The sequence below is a fragment of the Amblyraja radiata genome, chromosome 14, assembly GCF_010909765.2.
Source record: "Amblyraja radiata isolate CabotCenter1 chromosome 14, sAmbRad1.1.pri, whole genome shotgun sequence".
Taxonomy (NCBI): Eukaryota; Metazoa; Chordata; class Chondrichthyes; order Rajiformes; family Rajidae; genus Amblyraja; species Amblyraja radiata.
The window spans coordinates 52878583-52902694 of NC_045969.1; the positions used below are offsets into that span (position 1 = coordinate 52878583).

The window sequence follows — 24112 nt, forward strand, 5'->3', positions numbered from 1 at the left end:
CTGGTTGGCACAGACTCAGTGTTTCTATTCGCTCCATCCGCCTAGTGGTCATTCTGTGAAACAACAAACTTGGTCTACAACTCGCTATAACTCTGTTATACAGAGGTCCATTAAAACAAGGGTTTACTGTATTCTCCGATCTTGCTGTTTGTCCATGCCATATTAAATCTATATTTTCGATGATTGAGTTCGGTATCTGTGCTTACATTTGTACTGCCTAATTCAAATGAGCTGACATCAGCAGTATGTGTAGGAAGGGACTGCAGATGCTCGATTACACCAAAGATAGACACAAAATGCTGGAGTGACTCAGCAGGACAGGCAGCATCTCTGAAGAGAAGGAATGGGTGATGTTTCGGGTCGAGACCCTTCTCCAGAAGGTTCTGAACCTGAAACATTACCCATTACTTCTCTCCAGAGATGTTGCCCATCCCGCTGCGTTACTCCAGCATTTTGTGTCTATCTTTGACATCAGCAGTATATTGTCTTCTAATGCCATTGAGGACAGGGCGATTATCAGCTGCCACTGAGTGTGTGTTTGCAGGTTCTTGTACAGAGAACAGCATGTAGGCAGATTGTTAATGTGCGTATCCAACTGTAATAACCCACTTTGTCTCCTGGGTGATATAGCTTAGGCAGTACAACAGCTGCAATGGCAAAACCTAGAAACTGCTTCACTTTGCAAAGCTCTCTCATATTTTATTTTGATCCACCACTACTAAGTGCTACACTACTGGCCCGATAAATAATTCAGCTTAGGTTCAATGAATAAGAAGGCTGTAGGCATAAGATGCACCCTGGAGGCTAGAGTACCGTTTCACTTAACACTTGCGCTCGATCTGCCCAGGTCTGCTGGTTGCTAACTCCCCTTCCCATTCACATAGCGACCATCTGTTCTTGGCCTTCCCCCATTGCCAGGATGGAGGAACATCACCTCATATTCCGATTGGGTAGCTTGCAGCCCAATGGTGTGAACATTGAATTATCCAATTTCAACTAATATGCTCATGCCCCCTCTGTCCTTCCTGTTCACCCACCCATTTCTCCCATTAGTTCTCACCCCTCCTCCGTTATCTTTTCCTCTCCTTTGGACATTCATCTGTGATCCCCAAGACCCTCATTTGCCTTTTATCTCCCCTCTCTCACCTCCTTCCTGTCCGCTTCCACTTATATCTCACCATCTAGCTTTACATTTCACTCCATCTTTATCTGACCCACAGGTATTAGGTAGAGGGAGAAGTCAGACAGGCTTGGAGCACTGGAGGCTGCGGTGAGACCTGATAGAAGGAATAGATAGGATCAACAGTCAAACAAAAATTCCCAGGATGGAAATATCAAATACTAGAGGGCATGGGTTTAAGGTGAGAAAGGCAACATTTTATGGTGATGTGCAAGTTTTTTGGTGGTTTTGGCAGATGTGATACTGGCATTCAAGAGAGTTTTGGATCTGCAAAGTTCAGTTTAGTACAAACAAAGAAAATGACTCTAGTTGGTGCCATGAAGTAACACAATAACCAATGGTGAAATGGTTAGCCTTGTATGACAACTTCAGTCAGGTTTGGAAACAACTTGAGGATAATCACACTACAAACTAGTGAGTAACAATTCTTCTTGTTTTAATTCACAAAAATCAAACAGAGAGCAATCTACATTAGCAGAATATTTTTTTTCCGCTGTAAGTTACGGTGACATTTGAATGTTTTGTCTATTTCTTTCAAGCAACCTTGCAATGGAACAGCTCTGCATCCTGCTGCTCATGGCCATAAGAATAGGTTCAGTGGACACGCAGTTCAATGGCTACAATTGTGATGCTAATCTGCACAGCAGGTTCCCTGGTAAGATATACATAAACGTAACATTTCTTGCTATTAATGTCAACGTGATTCCAAAGTGTTTGGCTTTGACGTGAAAATACTGTTCTCAGAGACAGGGTTGGAGCACCGGAGGTTGCAGTGAGACCTGATAGAAGGAATAGATAGGATATACAGTCAAAAAAAAAATCCCAGGATGGAAAATCAAATACTAGAGGGCATGGTTTTCAGGTGAGAGCAGCAAAATTTAATGGAGATGTGCAGGGCAAGTTTTTATGCAGAGGGTGATGAGTGCCTAGAAATTTGCAATGTCATTCAACAATCCTCCCCGAGTGTACATACATGTCTGAAACAACATGCAAGGGACCCTAAAAGGGAGAGGGCAAAGCTCAGATTCAGATTCAGATTCAACTTTAATTGTCATTGTCAGTGTACAGTACAGAGACAACCAAATGCAGTTAGCATCTCCCTGGAAGAGCGACATAGAATATGATTTCAATAAATAAATCTATTTACATGTATACAGACATAGTGTTTTTCCTGTGGGAGGAGTGTCCGGGGGGGGAGGGGGGTGATTGGCAGTCACCGAGGTACATTGTTGAGTAGTGTGACAGCCGCAGGGAAAAAGCTGTTCCTGGACCTGCTGGTCCGGCAACGGAGAGACCTGTAGCGCCTCCCGGATGGTAGGAGGGTAAACAGCCCATGGTTGGGGTGAGAGCAGTCCTTGGCGATGCTGAGTGCCCTCCGCAGACAACGCTTGCTTTGGACAGATTCAATGGAGGGGAGCGAGGAACCGGTGATGCGTTGGGCAATTTTCACCACCCTCTGCAGTGCTTTCCGGTCGGAGACAGAGCAGTTGCCATACCATACTGTGATACAGTTGGTAAGGATGCTCTCGATGGTGCAGCGGTAGAAGTTCACCAGGATCTGAGGAGACAGATGGACCTTCTTCAGTCTCCTCAGGAAGAAGAGATGCTGGTGAGCCTTCTTGACCAGAGTTGAGGTATTGTGGGTCCAAGAGAGGTCATCGGAGATGTTGACCCCCAGGAACCTGAAACTGGAAACACGTTCCACCTCCGTCCCATTGATGTGGATGGGGGTGTGCGTGCCGCCTCTAGACTTCCTGAAGTCTACAATGAGCTCCTTGGTCTTCTTGGAGTTAAGGGCCAGGTTGTTGTCAGCGCACCATGCTGCTAGCAGCTGGACCTCCTCCCTATAGGCCGACTCATCGTTGTTGCTGATGAGGCCAATCACCGTTGTATCATCTGCATACTTGATGATGGTGTTAGTACCATGTACAGGTGTGCAGTCGTAGGTGAAGAGGGAGTAGAGGAGGGGCCTCAGCACACAGGGTGAGGGTTGAAGAGGTGTGCTTGTCTAACCTAACAGACTGGGGTCTGTTGGTTAGAAAGTCCAGTATCCAGTTGCAGAGGGAGGGGTCGATGCCCAGGTTACCGAGTTTGGTGATCAGTTTAGAGGGTATAATGGTGTTGAATGCTGAGCTGTAATCAATGAACAGCATTCTTACGTAAGTGTCTTTGTTGTCGAGGTGGGAGAGGGTGGAGTGAAGTGCCGTTGAGATGGCATCCTCCGTACTCCTGTTCTTGCGGTAGGCAAACTGATAGGGATCCAATGTGGGGGGTAGGCAGCTTTTGAGGTGTGCCAGGACTAGCCTCTCGAAGCACTTGGTGATGATGGGGGTAAGTGCAACTGGGTGGAAGTCGTTGAGGCTTGCCGCAGTGGAGTGTTTTGGCACCGGCACGATGGAGGTGGTTTTAAGGCACGTGGGAACAACTGCTTGGGCAAATGACAGGTTGAAGTTGTCAGTCCAGACGTCTGTCAGCTGCGCAGCACAGGCCCTGAGGAAGCGCCCGGGGATGCCGTCAGGGCCAGCAGCCTTACGTGCATTAGTCCTACTCAGTGCCACGTACACGTCGTATGGGGTGAGTGTGAGGGGTTGGTGATCAGCAGGGAGCACAGCCTTGATGGCTGTCTCTAGATTGTCCCTGTCAAAGCGGCCATAGAAGTGGTTAAGCTCCTCAAGGAAGGAGGCGTTGCTGGATGTGGGGGTGGTGTTGGAGGGTCTATAGCCTGTGATGGCCTGGATGCCTTGCCACATGCGTCGGGGGTCGGAGTTGTTGTTGAAGTGCTCCTCAATCCTGAGCTTATGGCAGTGCTTGGCCTTCTTGATGCCCCTCTTCAGGTTAGCCCTGGATGAACTGTAGGCTCGAGCATCGCCTGACCTGAAAGCGGTGTCCCGTGCTTTCAGCAGTAGCCTGACCTCGCTGTTCATCCATGGCTTCTGATTCGGGAATATGGTCACCCGTTTGAGGGAGGTGACACTATTGATGGTGGAGTTTATAAAGTCCATAACAGAGGATGTGTAGGAATCAATGTCCGTGTGGGAGTCAAGGGTGGCCTGGGCTGCAAACGCCTTCCAGTCAGTGTTTCCAAAACACTGCTGAAGTGTGAAGTCCGCTTCCTCTGACCAGACTTTAACTGTCCTCACAGTGAGTTTAACCCGTCTGATGAGTGGGGAGTACTTAGGGAGCAGGAACAAAGAGAGGTGATCAGACTGACCAAGGTGGGGGAGGGGGACGGCTTTGTAAGCTTCAGCCATGTTAGTGTAGACTTTGTCCAGTGTCTTGTCTACTCTAGTGGGGAAGGATACATGTTGGTGGAATTTGGGGAGTACAGTCTTCAGGTTGGAGTGATTGAAGTCACTCGCAACAATGAAGGCTGCCTCGGGGTTGTGAGTCTGTTGTTTGCTAATGGCAGTATGCAGCTCTTTCATTGCAAGCTTGGCATTAGCATCAGGAGGGATATAGGCTGCAGTCACAACAGTGGAGGTGAACTCTCTGGGCAGATAGAACGGTCTGCATCTAACCAAGAGGAACTCAAGGTTAGCTGAGCAGTGACTCTCGATGATGGTGGAGTCCGTGCACCATGCTTTATTTACATAAATGCACAGACCCCCACCTCTGGTCTTACCGGAGTCTGATGTCCTGTCCGCTCAGAGTAAATGACGCCCCGTTAGCTGGATGGCGCTATCAGGTATGTCGATGTTGAGCCAAGTTTCCGTGAAGATCAGGATGTTGCAGTCTTTGATCCAGTTGTGGGAGGTGATCGTTAGCCGGAGTTCATCCATTTTGTTTGCCAGTGAGCGCACGTTAGCGAGGAAGCCTGTGTGGGGCTAGCTCTAACCTGGCCTTTAACCCACCTCTGCGTCCCCGGCAGTGCTTTCGTACGCGTCGCCGTCTGTTGGTGCTTCCGGTCGGCCGAGCTGGCTTGGTGCGCGCTGGTGTTCTGCCGCTCCATTGCTCCGCGCCTCCGTGGCTCCGGTGGCTGTCTCCAGCCCTGCGGCTCTGCTGCCGTTCTCCAGCCCCGCTGCTCCGGTGTCGTTCTCCAGCCCCGCGGCTCAGCTGGCGTTCTCCAGCCCCGCAGCTCTGCTGGCTTTCTCCAGCCCCGCGGCTCTGCTGGCGGTCTCCAGCCCCGCGGCTTCGCTGGCGGTCTCCAGCCCCACGGTCTCCAGCCCCGCGGATCCGCTGGCTTTCTCCAGCCCCGCGGATCCGCTGGCTTTCTACAGCCCCGCGGCTCTGCTGGCGGTCTCCAGCCCCACGGTCTCCAGCCCCGAGGCTCCGCTGGCTTTCTACAGCCCCGCTGCTCTGGTGCTCTGTTGCTCTGACGAGCTCAGGAGCGAGACGGAGATCGCCCAGAAAGTTGTTGCAGCCACAGGAACCGAAGTCCAGAAGTTCCTGTCGGCTGTACGAAATGGATACAAGACTGCTCCGTGTGAGCAGCCTTGAAACAGGTAAAGGGAATTGTCGCTATTTTTCCCATTCTTGGGAGACACGGGGCGTCGCGATGTGCCCGCGCCGCCGCCATCTTGGGAACAACATTCCAGCTTGACCTACTCTTAGGAAATTGAGAAGAGCTGGTGATTGAAGTGTCTGTGGGTGACCACAGTCACACTGTCTGGAGTTTAGAAGAATGAGGGGGGACCTCATTGAAACATACAGAATAAGGAAAGGCTTGGATAGAGTAGATATGGAGAGGATGTTTCCATGAGTGGGAGAGTCTAGGACTAAAGGTCATAGCCTCAGAATTGAAGGATGTTCTTTTAGGAAGGAGATGAGAAATATCTTTAGTCAGAGGGTGGTGAATCTGTGGAATTCTTTGCCACAGAAGGCTGTGGAGGTCAAGTCAGTGGATATTTTTAAGGCGGAGATAGATAGATACAGAAGATTCTTGATTAGTACAGGTGTCAGAGGTTATGGGGAGAAGGCAGGAGAATGGGGTTAGGAGGGAAAGATAGATCAGCCAGGATTGAAAGGCGAAGTAGACCTGATGGGCCGAATGACCTAATTCTACTCCTATTCTTTATGAAATGACCTTATCGCCCTTAAGGGACCAATAACCACGGTTCTATTAGTTTGAAAATGGGTATGCAAAAAGCAGGTTCACAGGTTAAAATTCTGAATTGGGGCAAGGGCAACTTTGATGGTATTTGATAGGAACTTGATCACTTTAGAAACATAGAAACATAGAAATTAGGTGCAGGAGTAGGCCATTCGGCCCTTCGAGCCTGCACCGCCATTCAATATGATCATGGCTGATCATCCAACTCAGTATCCCGTACCTGTCTTCTCTCCATACCCTCTGATCCCCTTAGCCACAAGGGCCACATCTAACTCCCTCTTAAATATAGCCAATGAACTGGCCTCGACTACCTTGAACTGGCCTCGACTACCTTGATCACTTTGATTGAGGTAAGTTGTTTGCAGACAAAGGAACATCGAGAAAGTGGATACAAAATGCTGGAGTAACTTAGCGGGACAGGCAGCATCTCTGGCGAGAAGGAATGGGTGACGTTTCAGGTCGAGACCCGTCTAGAAAGTGAATTGCTTTTAAAAGTGTAATGACAATAGTTCAAGGCATGCATGATCCGATTAGAGTGAAGGGAAAGGCAGACAGGAGAAAACAAGCTTAGAAGATTAGAGAAACTGAGGCTCTGGTCAGGAAAAATAAGTTCGCATGGGACAGGTAAAGGCAGCTGGGATCAAATGTATCCTTCGAGGAGTTTCAGGAACTGAGGAGCATACTTAAGAAGGAAATCAGGAGGGCAAAAAGAGGCCAGTAGATAGGTCTGGCAGATAATATAAAGGAAAATCCACCAGTGCTGTCAAAGTATACAACGTGATATAGATCAGTCACATTAATGGGGGGAGATATGGCAGATGGAGTTCAATCCAAGCAAGTGCGAGAGTGTACACAAAGTGTACTTTGGGAGATCGAATGTAAGGCGAAAAAATACAATGAATGGCATGATCCTTAACAGCATTGATGTACAGAGGGATTTTGGGATGTAAGTCCATAACTCCATGAAAGTGGCAAGACATGGGGGACATAGAGGAGATGCAGGTGAGAGATCCATCTATGATAGCAGGGAGGAGAGCATGTTTACTAAAGAGAAAGGAAACCTCAAATGTCCTAGAATGGAACGCCTAATCTTGAAAGCAGGTATGGTGGAGATAGCGAAATTGAGAGTAGGTGATAGCGTCTTTGCAAGGCAGGATGGGTAGAGGTGTAATACAGATAACTGTGGGAGTCTGTGGATTCGTAGTAGATGTCTGGATAGACTCGGCTTGTACTCGCTAGAATTTAGAAGATTGAAGGGGGATCTTATAGAAACTTACAAAATTCTTAAGGGGTTGGACAGGCTAGATGCTGGAAGATTGTTCCCGATGTTGGGGAATGCCAGAACAAGGGGTCACAGTTTAAGGATAAGGGGGAAATCTTTTAGGACCAAAATGATAAAAACATTTTTCACACAGAGAGTGGTGAATCTCTGGAATTCTCTGCCACAGAAGGTAGTTGAGGCCAGTTCATTGGCTATATTTAAGAGAGAGTTAGATGTGGCCCTTGTGGCTAAAGGGATCAGGGGGTATGGAGAGAAGGCAGGTACATGATACTGAGTTGGATGATCAGCCATGATTATATTGAATGGCGGTGCAGGCTCGAAGGGCCGAATGGCCTACTCCTGCACCTAATTTCTATGTTTCGATGTTTCTATGCCAGTTTATAGTCTGTTCCCTGTGATGGAGACAGAGAGATCAAGAAAGGAGAAAGAGGTGCCAGAAATGGTCCAAGTGAATTTGAGAGCAGGGTGAAAGTTAGTGGTAAAGTTAATGAAATCAACAAGTTCTGCACGGATTCAGGAGGCAGTCTGATGCAGTCGTCGATATAGAGATGTGAAAGAGTCGGGGGTTGATGCCATTGTATGTTTGGAACAAGGACTGTTCGACATAACCAACAAAAAGGCAGACATAGCTGGAGCCCATTCGAGTGACAATGGCTACAGCTTTAACTTGAAGAGAGAGTAGTCAAAAGAGAAGTTGTTGAGGGTTACTATTCCATTTACCATTCTTTCACTTATCCACATAATGGATTTGAAATCTTTTGAATTTTATCACCAAGGGATGCATTTATATATGTTCTTTGTGTGTCTGGTCAATGTCAACAAAATGAAAGTAAACTTTAATAAAAAGGAAACAGTCATGTTTAAACTGAACTTCTTTGAATGGTAAATATTTGAATTAATTGAATGTTTCTTCCAACAGGTGAAAAGGATATCCTTGTCTTTTGTGGAGTGCAGACCATCACAATCAAGATTAATTTTTGTCCAGTCCTGTTCTCTGGCTATTCAGAAACAGATTTAGCATTAAATGGAAGACATGGCCACATACATTGCGGGGGTTTTATTAATAACAGTACCTTTCCAACAGTTGTCGTTTTTACCATCAGCCTCAGTACATTAGAAGTCTGTGGAAATAACTTAGTGGTAAGATTAACTCCACTTTTTCAAATATAAAATGTCATAAACTGATCTTTCAAATGTAGTTTATTAACAGTGAGATGCTATTAAGTGTAAATCTGTCATCCATTTAAGTATTCACACTGTCTGAAGAAGGGTCTCGACCAAAAACATCGCCCATTCCTTCTCTCCAGAGATGCTGCCCACCCGCTGAATTACTCCAGCTTTTTGTGTCTACTTCCGGTAAATTTAACCATGGCCAGCATGTATAAGTGGGTTGAGCACGGACATAGCCATTGCTAAATTTATCATTATTGTACCCACTTTATAACCACAACATGGCCTCAACACAAAGCAAATTTTACCCCAGAGAGTGACATGTAAGCTTGCACTTCTAGCTCATGTTAAGGACGACAGATGGCACAATGGGCTAAGTGTTCGGCTGGCAACCGGAAGGTAGCCGGTTCGAATCCCGCTTGGAGTGCATACTGTCGTTGTGTCCTTGGGCAAGACACTTCACCCACCTTTGACTGTGTGTGAATGTGTGTGAGTGATTGGTGGTGGTCGGAGGGGCCGTAGGCGCAGATTGGCAGCCACGCTTCCGTCAGTCTGCCCCAGGGCAGCTGTGGCTACAGAAGTAGCTTACAACCACCGAGTGTGACTGAGGAGTGAATGAATAATGCGATGTAAAGCGCCTTGAGTATTAGAAAGGCGCTATATAAATCCCATCCATTATTATTATTATTATGTTAAGCTTCCCCCTTAATGAAATCTATTCCTTAGGAGAACACGTGCTTCGTATCTTGAGCTTAAAATTTATAACATTTGTCTTTTTTTTGTTTTATAGGTATCTGCTTCTCAAGGAGTTAATGGTTTGGGCAATATTTCGATGGTGCAATTTGGGAACATTTCAGGTTATATTGACACTCCCGACCCACCAACCATCATTAGTTACCTGCCAGGGCTGCTGTACAAGTACAGCTGTAGCTATCCACTGGAGTATCTTATCAACAACACCCAGCTGGCTTCGTAGGTTTACATTTTAAAGGGAAAAATATTTCAGCATGCTTTTGTTTAATACTTGACCAATATTCCTGCTCAGTTTTAAAGTACTTCTAACATGTTACTTTTAGATCATCTGCAGCAATATCAGTGAAAGACAGCAATGGCACATTTATCAGTACTTTGAGCTTACTCCTGTACAATGTAAGTTTGTCAACATCTTCTTTTAGATAAGATTTATTCTGTTAATGTAGCAGCAATAACCAACTGAGCCATGCTTCATGTTATTACAAATTATGAAATGCACCAAGATGCTGAGAAGAACAAGTCCAAATCATTTCCAATTCCAATCCTTTTTCCCATTTTTGACAAAAAAAAATTAAACCTTTTAAAGGCTCACATTACCTAAATGATAGAATTATGATTGCCTTGGTCCATTTAGTCTTAATCCATAATTTGATTTACGATCTAATTCATTACTGAGGAAGTGCAGCAGTGTGAAATGCTTAGGAAGGAATTGCAGATGCTGGTTTACACCGAAAATAGACACAAAATGCTGCAATAACTCGGCAGAACAGGCAGTTCTTCACCTCTGGATAGAAGGAATGGGTGACGTTTCGGATCGAGACCATTCTTCAGTCTGAAGAAGGGTTTCGACCCAAAACATCACACATTCCTTCTATCCAGAGATGCTGCCTGTTCTACTGAGTTACTCCAGTGTTTTGTGCCTATTTTCAGAGTGAAATGGTTCATAGTGACTTCCTATTGTCTGTTTCTGTGACGACAGGCACAATCATATCCAATACACTATGACTGGTGCTGGCTCGAAGGGCCGAATGGCCTACTCCTGCACCTATTGTCTATTGTCTATTGACTTTGTGCATCAAAACATTCATTAAGTCAGCTTTGTTCACCACATTGCAAAAAGGATTCAGAGATCTGTGTATAGATCTGGAAGACACCAGCAGTGTGCCTGCAATCCTAGAGAGTCAGGGGGTGGAGGTTAGTGGAGTGGCGATTACTAAGGAGAAGGTGCGAGGAAAACTGAAAGGTCTGAGGGTGGATAGGTCACCTGGACCGGATGGACTGCACCCCAGTTGTGACATTTCAAGATCGCTAGAGTTAGGAGTGGTTCCTGAAGATTGGGAAATTGTGAATATCACCCCGCTGTACAAGAAGGGAGCAACGCAGAAGAGCGGAAACTATAGGCCAGTTAGCCTGATTTCGGTTGTTGGTAAATTTTAGAGTCAATTATAAAGCATGATGTTACGCAGTACTTAGAAGTTCATGATAAAATAGGCCGAAGTCAGCATGGTTTTGTGAAGGGAAAATCTTGCCTGATGAATCTGCTGGAGTTCTTTGAGAAATGTAATAGCAGGACAGACAGAGAGGAGGCGGCAGATGTTGTATACCTAGATTTTCAGAAGGTCTTTGATAAGTTGCCGCACATCGGGCTGCTAAGGAAGAAGGGAGCCCATGGTATTAAAGGGAAGATACTAGCATGGATAGTGGGTTGGCTGGATGGCAGAAGGCAAAGAGTTGCAATAAAAGGCACTCTTTCAGGTTGGCTGCCAGTGACTAGTGAAGTTCCACAAGGCTCGGGGCTGGGGCCGCTTCTCTTCACATTGTATATTAATGATTTGGATAAAGGGATTGAAGGCTTTGTGGCTAAGTTTGCAGATGATGCTAAGATAGGTGAAGGGGCAGGAAGTGTAGAGGAAGCAAGGACTCTACATAAGGACTTGGGCAGGTTAGGAGAGTGGGCAGAGAAGTGGCTTATAAAATTCAGTGCAGCAAATTGCAGAGACATGCATTTTAGCAATAAGAAGAAAGACGTAGATTATTTTCTTAATGGAGAGAGAATCCAGAAAATGGAAGTACAAAAGTCAATTTGCAAGTCGAATTGGTAGTAAGGAAGACAAAAAAGATAGCATTTATATCAAGACGACTGAAATACTAAAAGAGAGATGTAATGCTGAGCTTCTATAAGGTGCTGATCAGTCCACATTTGGAGTAATGTGAGCAAAGTTGGGCCTCATATCTGAGGAAGGATGTGCTGGCTCTGGAGAGAGACCAGAGGAGGTTTACAAGAATGATTCCAGGAATGAGTGGGTTAGCATATGATGAGCGTTAGACAGCACTGGGCCTCTACTCGCTGGAGTTTAGAAGGTTGAGGGGGGACCTAATTGAAACTTACAGAATATTGAAAGGCATTGTAATGGCAATTTCAAACTACTCCAAGCTTCAGCTTTCCATTGCCATTAGTACACTGGCAGGGAGGAGCGATCGTAAGCTGCCGATAGCAAAAATGAATCCTCCAGTCGTTCTTTCCAGTTTAATTGATTCTTTATTGAAATAGTTATACAGACAAAGTAGCAAAACATACCAGATCCTCTTTATCCTTATACAAATCGTAGCTTTCCGTTCTTACTATCTGATCTGGTAAAAACTGTATTCCTTCTCCCATGCCGGCTCCAGTCTGATCTAGCCACACCCTGTGACTACGCTAAATGTAACGTTCATCTACGTATCAAAAGCCCATCCCCAAGCGTACGAAACATATTGCGAGAAATATCTAGACAAAACAATAAAATATACTAACAGTAACTAGCCTAAGCATGAATGGCTCCTACACACCGCCCCCTAATTGTTCTACATATATAATGAAGCAATTACAAATAAACATTAAAAGGAGCTTTAAAAGCTTAACATATTATCAAAAACAAAAGGTATGCACTATGTGTTGGCATTCAAACTTCTTTAGTGATTCGTCAATCTTCTTCTTTGGCTTCTTGGAGCAGGCATATCTTAGTTATCGGTCTTACCAAGATGTTGTTCTTAGTCTGAAGTCGTACTGTACGCAAAATTCTGAACTTGAACACATCTGCTTCTACGCACCAGTGCAATCCCAGTGCACCTTCCATAGGCACATTGTCTTTGTCCAAGTCCAAATCCCTGGTTTCCTTGGCTGTGTTCTTGTGGAATGGATGTCAATACAGCAAGGCTGTTGCTGATCCACTTTGACAGCATGAATTATCCCATTTGGCAGAGGGACGTCAGGTGTGCTGCCATTTGAATTGCTTCCTGTTCCGAAGGCATGGACTTTAAACAATCATCTACAGAAAAGTTGTTCTTTACTGTGTTTGTCACCTCGCAAAGTTTGTACAACTTGGTGATGACACTGCTCCAAAAAGATGTACCTTCATCCGGTATTCAACAAGATTTTGCTGTGCATCACCCTCAGGCCACCATAAGGAATCGCAAATAGTCAATATGCTTTTCTGATACTTTGACGATGAAACATTGCCTTGATATCAGCCATCAAAGCAACCTGTTCTTGTCTGCATCTGATGAGAACTCATTAAAGTGAGTTGGTAAGGTCTGGACCCTGCAGCAGATGTTCCTTTGAAGACTGCCCCACAATCTATGACCATCCTCAAGGTCCCTTTCCTTGAGTGATACATCCCATGGTGTGGGATGTACCAGAGCTCTCCATCACTTCGATTCAGCTAGTCCACTGGTACCATGTCAGCATAACCATTATCAGTCATTTCCTTGAGGAAAGATGTATATTCATCATGAAATTTCCTATTCTCGTCAAACCTGCGTTTCAGGTTCTGGATGTGCTGCACTGCAATGTTTTTCTGCAAACTGATACTTTATTGTTTGAAAGGTAAGTCTAGGCAATAGTGTCCATCTATCATCTTCACTGAGTGATTCATAATATCCAAGAACTTTATCTCTTCACCTGGCATTTCTTCTGCTTCCTTGCTGGTTCTTTCACTGAAGTCATGATTGCATTGCTTGACCAGTAGCTCCTCTAAGTTTACAGTAGATATTCGATTGACAGCAGCAGCAGGGCAGCCATTTTCATCCCTGCTTTCGGTGTCTGTTCTCAGGGAACCAAAGATGACCCATCCAAGTCAGGTCCTCATGGCAAATGGTCCATCCCCTTATGTGTTGACCAGCTCTCAAGGTTCCAATACCTTTGAAGCATTTGTTCCGATGAGTAAGTCGATGCCAGAGTCTATTTTAAGAATCTTGATATCCTTCAAGTGAGGCCATTGCTTCAGCTCCTCCTGCCTGGGAATGTTTAGATGAGAAACAGGCATGGCCTTATGTGTGAACACATCAGATAGTTGTATAAAATCGTCTTTGTCCAGACTACATATTTCCAAACCTGAGATATGATGAGTGAACACAGGCTTCTCTTCATTCATGGTACGCAAGAGGATCTTAGTCTGTTGTCCTGTAATGTTCAGCCTTCTCATCAAGCTTTCTATACAAAAGGTGTTGAACTTCCATGATCCAAAAATGCCTATGTTTGCAACACCGTGTCACCCTTGCGGCTCTTTACCTGTACTGGTAAGATGGAGAAGATGCAGGTTCCATCACCGGCTCCAATATGCGCACACATCCCAGATGAGGAAACAGCATCACTCACAGTTGGCTTCTCATTCTGTTCTGTATGCTCCGGCTTCTTTGTGTTCTTCTGTTCAGTTTGCACACATCATACGGCTCATGCAGTTTCTACTCATGTGTCCTTTCTTCAAACATCCAAAGCAGACTCCCTTCTGCTTTAAGAAGTCCATCTTTTCTTTATGCCCCTTCTTACTTGAACAGTCGACACTGCCCTAATGTGTGACCACTTTTATCACAGAACCAACATGAACCTTGAGTGTTAATGGTAGACGCATCTCTTCTCAATTCACCTGTTGTCGGATTTCCTTGCACTGTTGTTTCTACAGCTAATGCAGTTGTTGCAAAACTGTTTCCTTTCTGTCCTGATCGTTCTCTTGTTTTAGCAAAAGTTGAACCTTTGACAGTTTCCATTGGTCTAGGATCCTGAATGCCTCAAAAAAGTGGATCTGACATTATCTCCACTGGCCACTCCAAGAAATCCACCAGATCAGGAAAATTAGCTTGACGTCCATGCGTTTTCTGTATCTGAGATGCACTATCCCTCCACTTGTCTCTAAGCCTGAAAGGTAATTTTAGAAGGATAGTTTTTATATTGGTAGCAACATTCATATAGGTGAGATGTTCCATTGCATTGCAACAACCTCTAATAAACAGCGAAAACGCATGCAATGCCTTCACATCCTCTGCCTTTATCACTGACCAAGAAAAAGCCTTGCTCATGTATGCACTGGCAATCTTCTGTTCATTACCAAAATATTTTTTAAGCAGAGCTTTCGCCTTTTGATAGCCATCGGCTGGAAGCAAATGTCGGCAACTGTGGACTTGCTCTTTTAGATGCATTCCTATGTATTGCTCTAGAAAATGCAAGCAATCACTCTTATCAGTAGTTTTCCTTTCCACTCCTTTCTCAAACACCGTAATGAAATTTTCATACTGCAAAGGGTCACCATCATGAACAGGAATGTCTCTTGGAGGTAAAGTAGAAGAGATATTTTGTTGAGTTAGAAGAATAGTAATCTGATTCTTCATTCATTCATCATCGTTGAAAACATTAGTGGTGTTGATTTCCAATGGGAACGGTGACTGACGTACCGCACATCTCTGTCCTCCAGTACCTGCAGACTTCCGCCGCTGGAGGTATAGGATTTTGGTATGTGTGCTTTATCATCATTCCATACGATGCTAGGTACGACAGTGATCACAACTTCTACTGAAGTGCGGATGGCCATTGACTCGCTAGAAGCTCATCCGCCCTTTGACAGGTCTTGGTGTTGGTCCACAGACCCCTCCTCACCTGGCAAACCAGGTGGGGGAGACAGTTTAGTCACTGATTATCCAATCATGGAGCAGGTAGCACGGGATTGATTCTGCCTCCCTATTAATTTCCCGATATCACGTTGGTTTCTATCATTCCGTACAGGGGGAGCAGTGCTAACAAGCCCCTGCACACCCTCACTCCTATGAGTCTGTGCATTTGCCTCTGAAAAGAGTGCTGAGTTAGATGGTCTCAACATGAGCCCAAACAGGTGGTTCATAAGTTGTTTGTTTTGGTCTAACAACCTGTTGCTGGGAGTAAGCTTCGCTTCCCGTCAACACATTCGGTCTTTGTTGCACTTGATCAGGCCAGTATTCATCTGCCTGTAGATTTAATTTAGCTGCTGGTTCCCTTTTAGCAGCTGCTTCGTCCATAATAGAGCTCATCCCGTGAGATACTCTCGATCCGCTTCTTGAACCCTTGCCCTGAAGTATATTGATCCTTGCAGTGGCTACTGCCATCTCCATCTTTAGTTCCAGCTGTTCTCGCTTTTTAATTGCCCCTTTCATGCCTCAGTCTCTCTTATCAAATGCTCGTCTTGTGCCTCCTCTCTTATCAATTGCTCTTCTTGTGCCTCAAGCTGGTGCGTTTTGTCCATGGCGGCAGCCCGTTCCAAGAGAATAAGCCATATCTACTTGAGCTTCAATAGGAGAAGAGACCCTTGAAAATGCACATGATGAAGAATTAGATTTGTGGCTTGATCTTCTTTTTGAGACATTTGAAACACTGTGTTCAGGTCCAATTTCTTCTGTGGATGCAACACTTTGTTCTATAGCATTTCCAACTATAGATTGCATAGTTTGTTAACAATTTTCTGATAACAAGATAACCATCTTGTATAAAACCATTAAAAGATTCCATCGTTTCTTGAAGCCACTGATCTTGCCTTTCAAGCTCCCTTTCAGGCAGTGGTACCTTCGCCAATGACTCGTAATTTTCTCTGGTTTTATTGCGGAGCTTAATTGAACCGGATGAGATTGTACTTCCTTTGCATTTTCATCTGATTTCATGAGCTCCTTCAGCTTTTCAATTAACTTGATCGCTCGTTTACACAACGTGTTTCTTGAATTCTCATATCGTACAAAGAGCAATACCTGGCCTTTGTCGGTGAGTTTATTGGTTCTTCTTCCACATTTTCCATAATCCTGTTCCAATTCGCCCCCTTGTGGGTGAGCTTTAGACATACTGGCTCACTATCCCTTTAAAGATGTGTTGACGTAATGACGTGTTGACGTTTGCTTCCAGACTGGAATTCAAAAAAATCTGAACGGGAATTCAAAACGTAGATATCGTAGAGATTCTCAAGGTCACCGTACATGTTTCCATACTAACAGTCATTTTCAATACAGCTTTCGCAGCATTTCTTTTAAAGCCTAATGCAGCTTTTCCAAATACAGCCTTCTTGGCCGTTCCAAATACAGCCTTCTTGGCCATTCTATACGACTTAAAGTAGCCGTTCTAAAGCTTAATTCTGTACATTTACTCATGATTCCCTGCGCTGGCTTTCGAAGTTTCCAATCTTCGTCTAACGGCGTAGCGGAGGTGGTGACCTTGTCGAGTTGACGACGTCAGGCAGATTCTTTGTTCCAGCTTTGGCTTCAGTTTCACTCATCGAGAATAATTTTAACTTTTATGTAATGGCAATTTCAAACTATTCCAAGCCTTAGCTTTCCATTGGCAGGGAGGAGTGATTGTACGCAGCCGATAGCAAAAACGAATCCCCCAGTTGTTCTTTTTTGAAATAGTTGTACAGACAAAGAAGTAAACTTACCAGATCCTCTTTATCCTTCTACAAATCGTAGCTTTCCGTTCTTACTATTTGATCTGGTAAAAACTGCATTCCTTCCCCCTGTACCGGCTCCAGTCTGACCTAGCCACTCCCTGTGATTACGCTAAATGTAACGTGCATCTACGTATCAAAAGCCCATCCCAAGCGACAAAACAATATTTCTAGAAATATCTAGACAAAACAATAAGGTATGCTAACAGTAACTAGCCTAAGCATGAATGGCTCCTGCCGGCATAGATAGAGTGGAAGTGGAAAGCATGTTTCCACTGGTGGGAAAGTCTAGGACCAGAGGTCATAGCCTCAAAATTAAAGGGCACTCCTTTAGAAAGGAGGTGAGGAGGAACTTCTTTAGTCAGAGGGTAGTTAATCTGTGATGGTTGTGTAGGCAAAGTCAGTGGATATTTTTAAGGCAGAGTTGGACAAATTCTTGATTAGAACTGTCAAGGGTTATGGGGAGAAGGCAGGAAAATGAGATTAGGAGGCAGAGATCAGCCATAATGGAATGGCGGAGTAGACTCGATGGGCCGAATGGCCTAATTCTACTCCTGTAACTTGTGAACTTGCACAGGGGACTCACCATGTAAGTTACCTGTTCACAGAGACTGATAATAGATTTTAAAAATGTGCCAATGTATCACCCTTGGTGTAAGTCACACACACTGGTCTGTCGGCTTTCATTCTCAGTTTGCTCTAACTCCCACCTTCTCTACAGATCCTGACTTTTACTCCTGTCTTTATTTTGACTTACCAAAATAAAGATAACACCAAAATATTTTTTAAGCAGAGCTTTCGCCTTTTGATAGCCATCTGCTGGAAGCAAATGTCGGCAACTGTGGACTAGCTCTTTTAGATGCCCTCTTGTGTGTTGCTCTAGAAAATGCAAGCAGTCACTCTTATCAGTAGTCTTCCTTTCCACTCCTTTCTCAAATGGCATAATGAAAATTTCATACTGCAAAGGGTCACCATCATGAACAGGAATGTTTCTTGGTGGTAAGGTCGAAGAGATATTTTGTTGAGTTAGCAGAGTAGTAATCTGATTCTGCTTCTCTATAAATTTCCAGATGTCACGTCGGTTTCTATCATTCCGTACAGGGGGAGCAGTGCTAACAGCCCCCCTGTGCACCCTTACTCCTATGAGTCTGTACATTTGGCCTCTGAAAAGAGTGCTGAGTTAGATGGGTCTTAACATGAGCCCAAACAGGTGGTTCATAAGTTGTTTGTTTTGGTCTAACAACCTGCTGCTGGGAGTAAGCTTCACAATTTACAATTTACAAGCTCTTTACAATTTCTCAGTAATCACTCATGTCATTAATAATAATAATAATAATGGATAGGATTTATATAGCGCCTTTCTAATACTCAAGGCGCTTTACATCGCATTATTCATTCACTCCTCAGACACACTCGGTGGTGGTAAGCTATTTCTGTAGCCACAGCTGCCCTGGGGCAGACTGACGGAAGCGTGGCTGCCAATCTGCGCCTACGGCCCCTCCGACCACCACCAATCACTCACACACATTCACACACATTCACACACAGGCAAAGGTGGGTGAAGTGTCTTGCCCAAGGACACAACGACAGTATGCACTCCAAGCGGGATTCGAACCGGCTACCTTCCGGTTGCCAGCCGAACACTTAGCCCATTGTGCCATCTGTCGTCCCACTAATGTGATTCCCATTTCCTCATTTCTCGGTAATTCCTGTCAGCACAGAAATAACATCTCACAGATTATATCTCACAGGCTCCCACTCCACCCGCACCCAACCTGCTGCCCCGAGCTCACTGCCTCTGTGAATGTCATTCTCTGTACCTCCAGCAGCTGACAGAAGAAAAGTCTTAGTACAAGTTTGTTCTTACAAGGAATATTCCGAATTACCTTGCATGCATCTAAATATCACTGTCAAGGGATCTGTTGTGGGCCCACCCTCTTAGAAACATAGAAACATAGAAAATAGGTGCAGGGGTAGGCCATTCGGCCCTTCGAGCCTGCACCGCCATTCAATATGATCATGGCTGATCATCCAACTCAGGATCCTGTACCTGCCTTCTCTCCATACCCCCTGATCCCTTTAGCCACAAGGGCCACATCTAACTCCCTCTTAAATATAGCCAATGAACTGGCCTCAACTACCTTCTGCGGGAGAGAATTCCAGAGATTCACCACTCTCTGTGTGAAAAATGTTTTTCTCATCTCGGTCCTAAAAGATTTCCCCCTCTATCCTTAAACTGTGACCCCTTGTTCTGGACTTCCCCAACATCGGGAACAATCTTCCTGCATCTAGCCTGTCCAACCCCTTAAGAATTTTGTAGGTTCTTACCCGACTTCAATTGCACAGGTTCACAAGTTATAGGAGCCCATGGAGTCCACTCCAACATTCAATATAGGCTGACCTTTGCCTCCTAATCCCATTTTCCTGCCTTCTCCCCATCAATTGCACCTTGTAATTACTCAGCAGAGTTTTTTCACATGAGATTAAACAGATAACATTCGGAACCAAAATCAAATACATGCTACAAGGAAAAAACATGACTAAATGTTACGATCTGTTCTTGGTTTCTTGCACATTGACTTCTTGCACCTTCCCTTCCCATAACAATGTGTTGCTTAATAGACTGATAGTAAGTCCATTCATAATAGAAATTCATAATGTAAAATCTGTTTATTCAGTGAATAGAGTGATAAGAACTCTAATTTTCCATTTCTCCAGGATTCATCCTACAACCTTCCTCTAATGATACCAACTTTGGGGTTGCCTTTAAAGACCAAGGTGTACGCAGCTGTGAAAGCTACAAATCTGGATGGAAGGTAAACACGTTTATTTTCCTATTTAATTTGATTCATTATCAGCATGATAAACATTTCCAGGTGAAAAACTCTTACATTATCTCTGCAGATGGCACGTGTTCATGGATTATTGTTACACCACTCCTTCTGGTAATCCAAATGATGAACATAGATATGACCTTTTCTTCAGGTGAGTGGGCTTCTGACTTTAAGATGTGTGGGTGGAGAGACTGGAGAAGATTGGGGTTTTCTCCACAGAGTGGGGAGCCTCAGTGGTCACGTAAATGACCTGTTCACGACTGTTTTTTGTGGCGTATGGAGGTGACGGTTTCTAGAATTCGAAAGGGCGGCCATGATGGTGCAGCGGTAGAGCTGCTGCCTTCCAGCGCTTGCAACGCCAGAGAACCAGGTTCGATCCCGTCTACGGGTGCTGTCTGAACAGAGTTTGCACCTTCTCCCCGTGACCGTGTGGGTTTTCTCCGAGATCTTCGGTTTTTCACCCACACTCCAAAGACGTACAGGTTTGTAGGTTAATTGACTTGGTGTATGTGTAAATTGTCCTTTGTGTGTAAATTGTCCTTAGTAGGATGGTGTTAATGTGCGGGAATCGTTGGTCGGTGCGGACTCGGTCGGCCGAAGGGCCTGTTTCTCTAAAACTAATCTAAACTAAGCTAAATTGGCAGGAAGGCAAGTGGGAACACAGTTGTAAGGTGATTTATATAAAGACATAGGGATGGCATGAGATTTTTTTACACAGCAAGTGTTGATCTTGCAAGTAGTGCCAGAAAGGGTGATGTGAAAAGATTCAATAGAAACATCAAAATAAAGTTGGATAATTACTTGAATGGTTAAAAATAACAGGAATCAATTGCAGTTAATTGTGGTATTGTTCTATGTGTTTGTGGTAAGAACACAGAGAGCTGGTCTGGGCCATACAAACCTTGGCTGACTTTAATATTCATTATTTTCATCACAGAACTTCTTAATCTACATTACAGGCACATTCTCACGTACCCTGTCAATCCTTAGCCAAAAATCTACCATCCAAGACCCCACATGCTCCATGATTCAATTTCCACATAGCAAATTCCAAAGAAACATAACGTTCTGAGTGTAGAAATTTATTTCCAACAATCCAGAATGCTGGATCTAAGAGTTGGGGTGGATATGCCACCTGCCAGCCACACTCATGTTTCTCTGCAGACGGCTCAGTCTGACTGCGTGATAGATACATAAAAAATAGGCGCAGGCCTATAAACAGCTAACAATGGCCTGTTTCTTTTATCATCGTTGCTTTTTTGCATATCTTTCATTCATTGTTCTTTACCTCTCCACATCACCATCTATATTTCTTGTTTCCCATATTCCTAACCAGTCTGAAGAAGGGTCTCGACCCGAAACGTCACCCATTCCTTCTCTCCAGAGATGCTGCCTGTCCTGCTGAGTTACTCCAGCTTTTTGTGTCTAAAATAGGTGCAGGAGTAGGCTATTTTGGCTCTTCGAGCCAGCACCGCCATTCACTATAATAATGGCTGATCATCCAATATCAGTACCCCGTTCCTGCTTTCTCCCCACAGCTGTGGGCCGTCAGCTTCAGACTCTTCAGTCATTGGAAATTTAACATGTCGACTTGTTAACTTTTAATGAAATCACACTTAAACTCTAAACACTAAAGAATATAGATTGATTTTACACAATTTATCCTCACATGACACCTCTTCACACATGCTCGGGCAAAAATATTGATCTTTTCAGGAAAAGATTAAAAGTACACACCCCACATCTCAAACATAGATTGCCTGATGTAGGGTGATGGCTGTTGTTCTATTGTTGACCCATTACATTCTTCAAACCAAGTAGTTATTTGTCGCCATACAGCGCATGCTTCAGGCAACGTAGGGTGATGCCTGATTGAACCCATGTAGAACCCATGTAGAATTGCAGCAAGCTTAACACATTCTCTCTCCAGACCATTTTTAATAAGAGCTGACAAACTATTAATTGCTGATCTAAATAAGCAAATGTTTATAATTGGCAAATGTGAATATATTATGCTTGTCTAAGTCATTGATGTAGATCAGAAATTGGTGAGGCACAAACACAAATTTCTGTGGCTCCCTGGTTTTGACAAATTGCTGCTGCCAAAATGATACATTTAATCCATCAAATAAAAATAATTACATTTCTTAAACTCAAAATCCATGAAATATCTCCCATGCTGAATGACATTTAACCTTATCCTACTGAAGAAACTAGAGGTTGGGCTGGAAATATTGCCAGGCAGCTTTACTCCATTTTCTGTAGAAACTACCTACATATGTCCTGAACCTTCAAGCTAAGGTTGAAAATGTGCTCTGGTAAATCCAGGCATGAACCTGAATCACTAGCATTATGCTTCTTCCATCTTATCATATTTTCCTATTGTAGGTCTATTGCATTATGTCTCTACTGCTTTATCATACCTCCTTCCCAGTATGCACCCATTTCTCCCATTACCCCATCTCCATTCCATATCCTTTCCCCCAACCTGTCCCTTTCACCTATTTCACCTTCCTCTGGCTACATTTCACTCCTCTTCTCTGCTTATCTGGCACTCTTTTGTCTCGTTTCATCTCTAGCCTGTGTCCACCCATTTGCCAAGCAACCCCCCTCACCTGTATCCACCTATTACTTGCCAGGCTCTATCCCACCCCCACCTCTTTCCCAACTTTCTCCCCATTACCACAATCAGTCTGAAGACCTGAAACATCATCTATTGATGTCGTTTACAGATGCTGCCTGAATTGCTGAGGTACTCCAGCATTTTGTGTGTTGTATTTGTCGTCGTTCCATGCACCTCTATTTGCACTCCTGTTGGTTACATCCAATTTTCCACCTTATATCCAAAAGAACTCATAGCAACGATATAATTAAATTCCCAACATAAACTGAAGTGCAGTTAAGAAAGACAGCCTACGGTGTCATACAAATCAGTGAAAGGAGCTCAAACTGAACAACACAACTAGCAATGAATTAGCCAGTGATTTCAACGTGTCACCACAATAAACCTTTTAATGTTGATTAATGTAGCATCACTCTCAGGATATTATGGATTATTTTAGATAAGAATAGTTAAAATGGACAATATCCAAATAAGGGCATTCAAGGGTGGATAATTAAAGGAAGGGTTGTAATGTTTGTTCTAGATCTATATCCTCCAAGATAATTAATTCATTGGTCACGAGAGATTTTAATCATACAGTGGAGCAGATTAGCTCAAATTTTAAACTATTTTGAACATTAGCAAGTTTTAGAAGGATAAGCAAAGTTTATGACGAATGCTAACTTCATTTTTTCTTTTGTTTTTTTGCTGAGAACAGCTGTAATAAGGATTCACAAACAACAGTTATAGAAAATGGCAGGAGTCAAATGGGCAGATTCTCATTTGAGGTTTTTCGCTTTGTAAAACATAAGAACCAGAGGATGTCTCCAGTATTCTTGCACTGTGTGACGAAGCTTTGCAAGTCAGACGATTGCCCATTCTTGACACCAGTAAGTGGCATCATTTTAATACTTCTTCATCTTCTTGCGTATGGCGTGCACAGCCTAAAGATGTAGGTCAACTTGTACTACTTGATCTAATTGTTTGTGCACGTCGGGTTGATTGCGTTAGTCGAAACAGGGCGGACCACGTGAAGGTTGCAATCTCCCACCCCATCATTTTAATTAATCTGCAACAAGTCTTTGTGAGTGTTATGTCAAATAGATAATATTCAGAGGTAGAAAGAAAAACTCTGAAGAAGGGTCACAACATGAAACGTCGTCTCTCCATTCCCTCCACAGTTGCTGCCTGACCCACCGAGTTCCTCCACCAATTTATAGCAATGTTACAAAATTTTGAGATTTTAAAAATCAAGTCTGTAATTTATCCCATCAGATAAAGCATAAAAATAAGTTTAATTTGACACCTAATTCACTTTCATATCTCAAGTATTTAAAAAGTTATGGCCATTTTCATACTGGGAAATTAGCATCTTGTTCCCTATTGATTTTCTATGGACATAACAAAAAAGCTGTGATCGTGAACAGTCAAAAGCCCATAACTTTCTTAAAAATTAAGAGAACTGAATGAAATTTTCAGTTATCATAGATTGAAGCATTCTGAAACAAATATAAAATAATCTTACTTGGATG

General features: G+C 43.9%; 1 protein-coding gene across 1 annotated transcript in view; it reads left to right on the forward strand.

Moving 5' to 3' along the window:
- Nucleotides 1-1729: 1729 nt before the first annotated feature.
- The window catches only part of zpld1 (zona pellucida like domain containing 1), a 41769-nt gene continuing 19386 nt past the window's right edge, over nucleotides 1730-24112 (forward strand). The window contains exons 1-7 of the mRNA XM_033033361.1: nucleotides 1730-1835; nucleotides 8432-8652; nucleotides 9473-9654; nucleotides 9759-9831; nucleotides 19863-19960; nucleotides 20049-20129; nucleotides 23299-23470. Coding sequence (XP_032889252.1) covers nucleotides 1730-1835; nucleotides 8432-8652; nucleotides 9473-9654; nucleotides 9759-9831; nucleotides 19863-19960; nucleotides 20049-20129; nucleotides 23299-23470 — 933 coding nt within the window. The remainder of the gene's footprint in view (nucleotides 1836-8431; nucleotides 8653-9472; nucleotides 9655-9758; nucleotides 9832-19862; nucleotides 19961-20048; nucleotides 20130-23298; nucleotides 23471-24112) is intronic.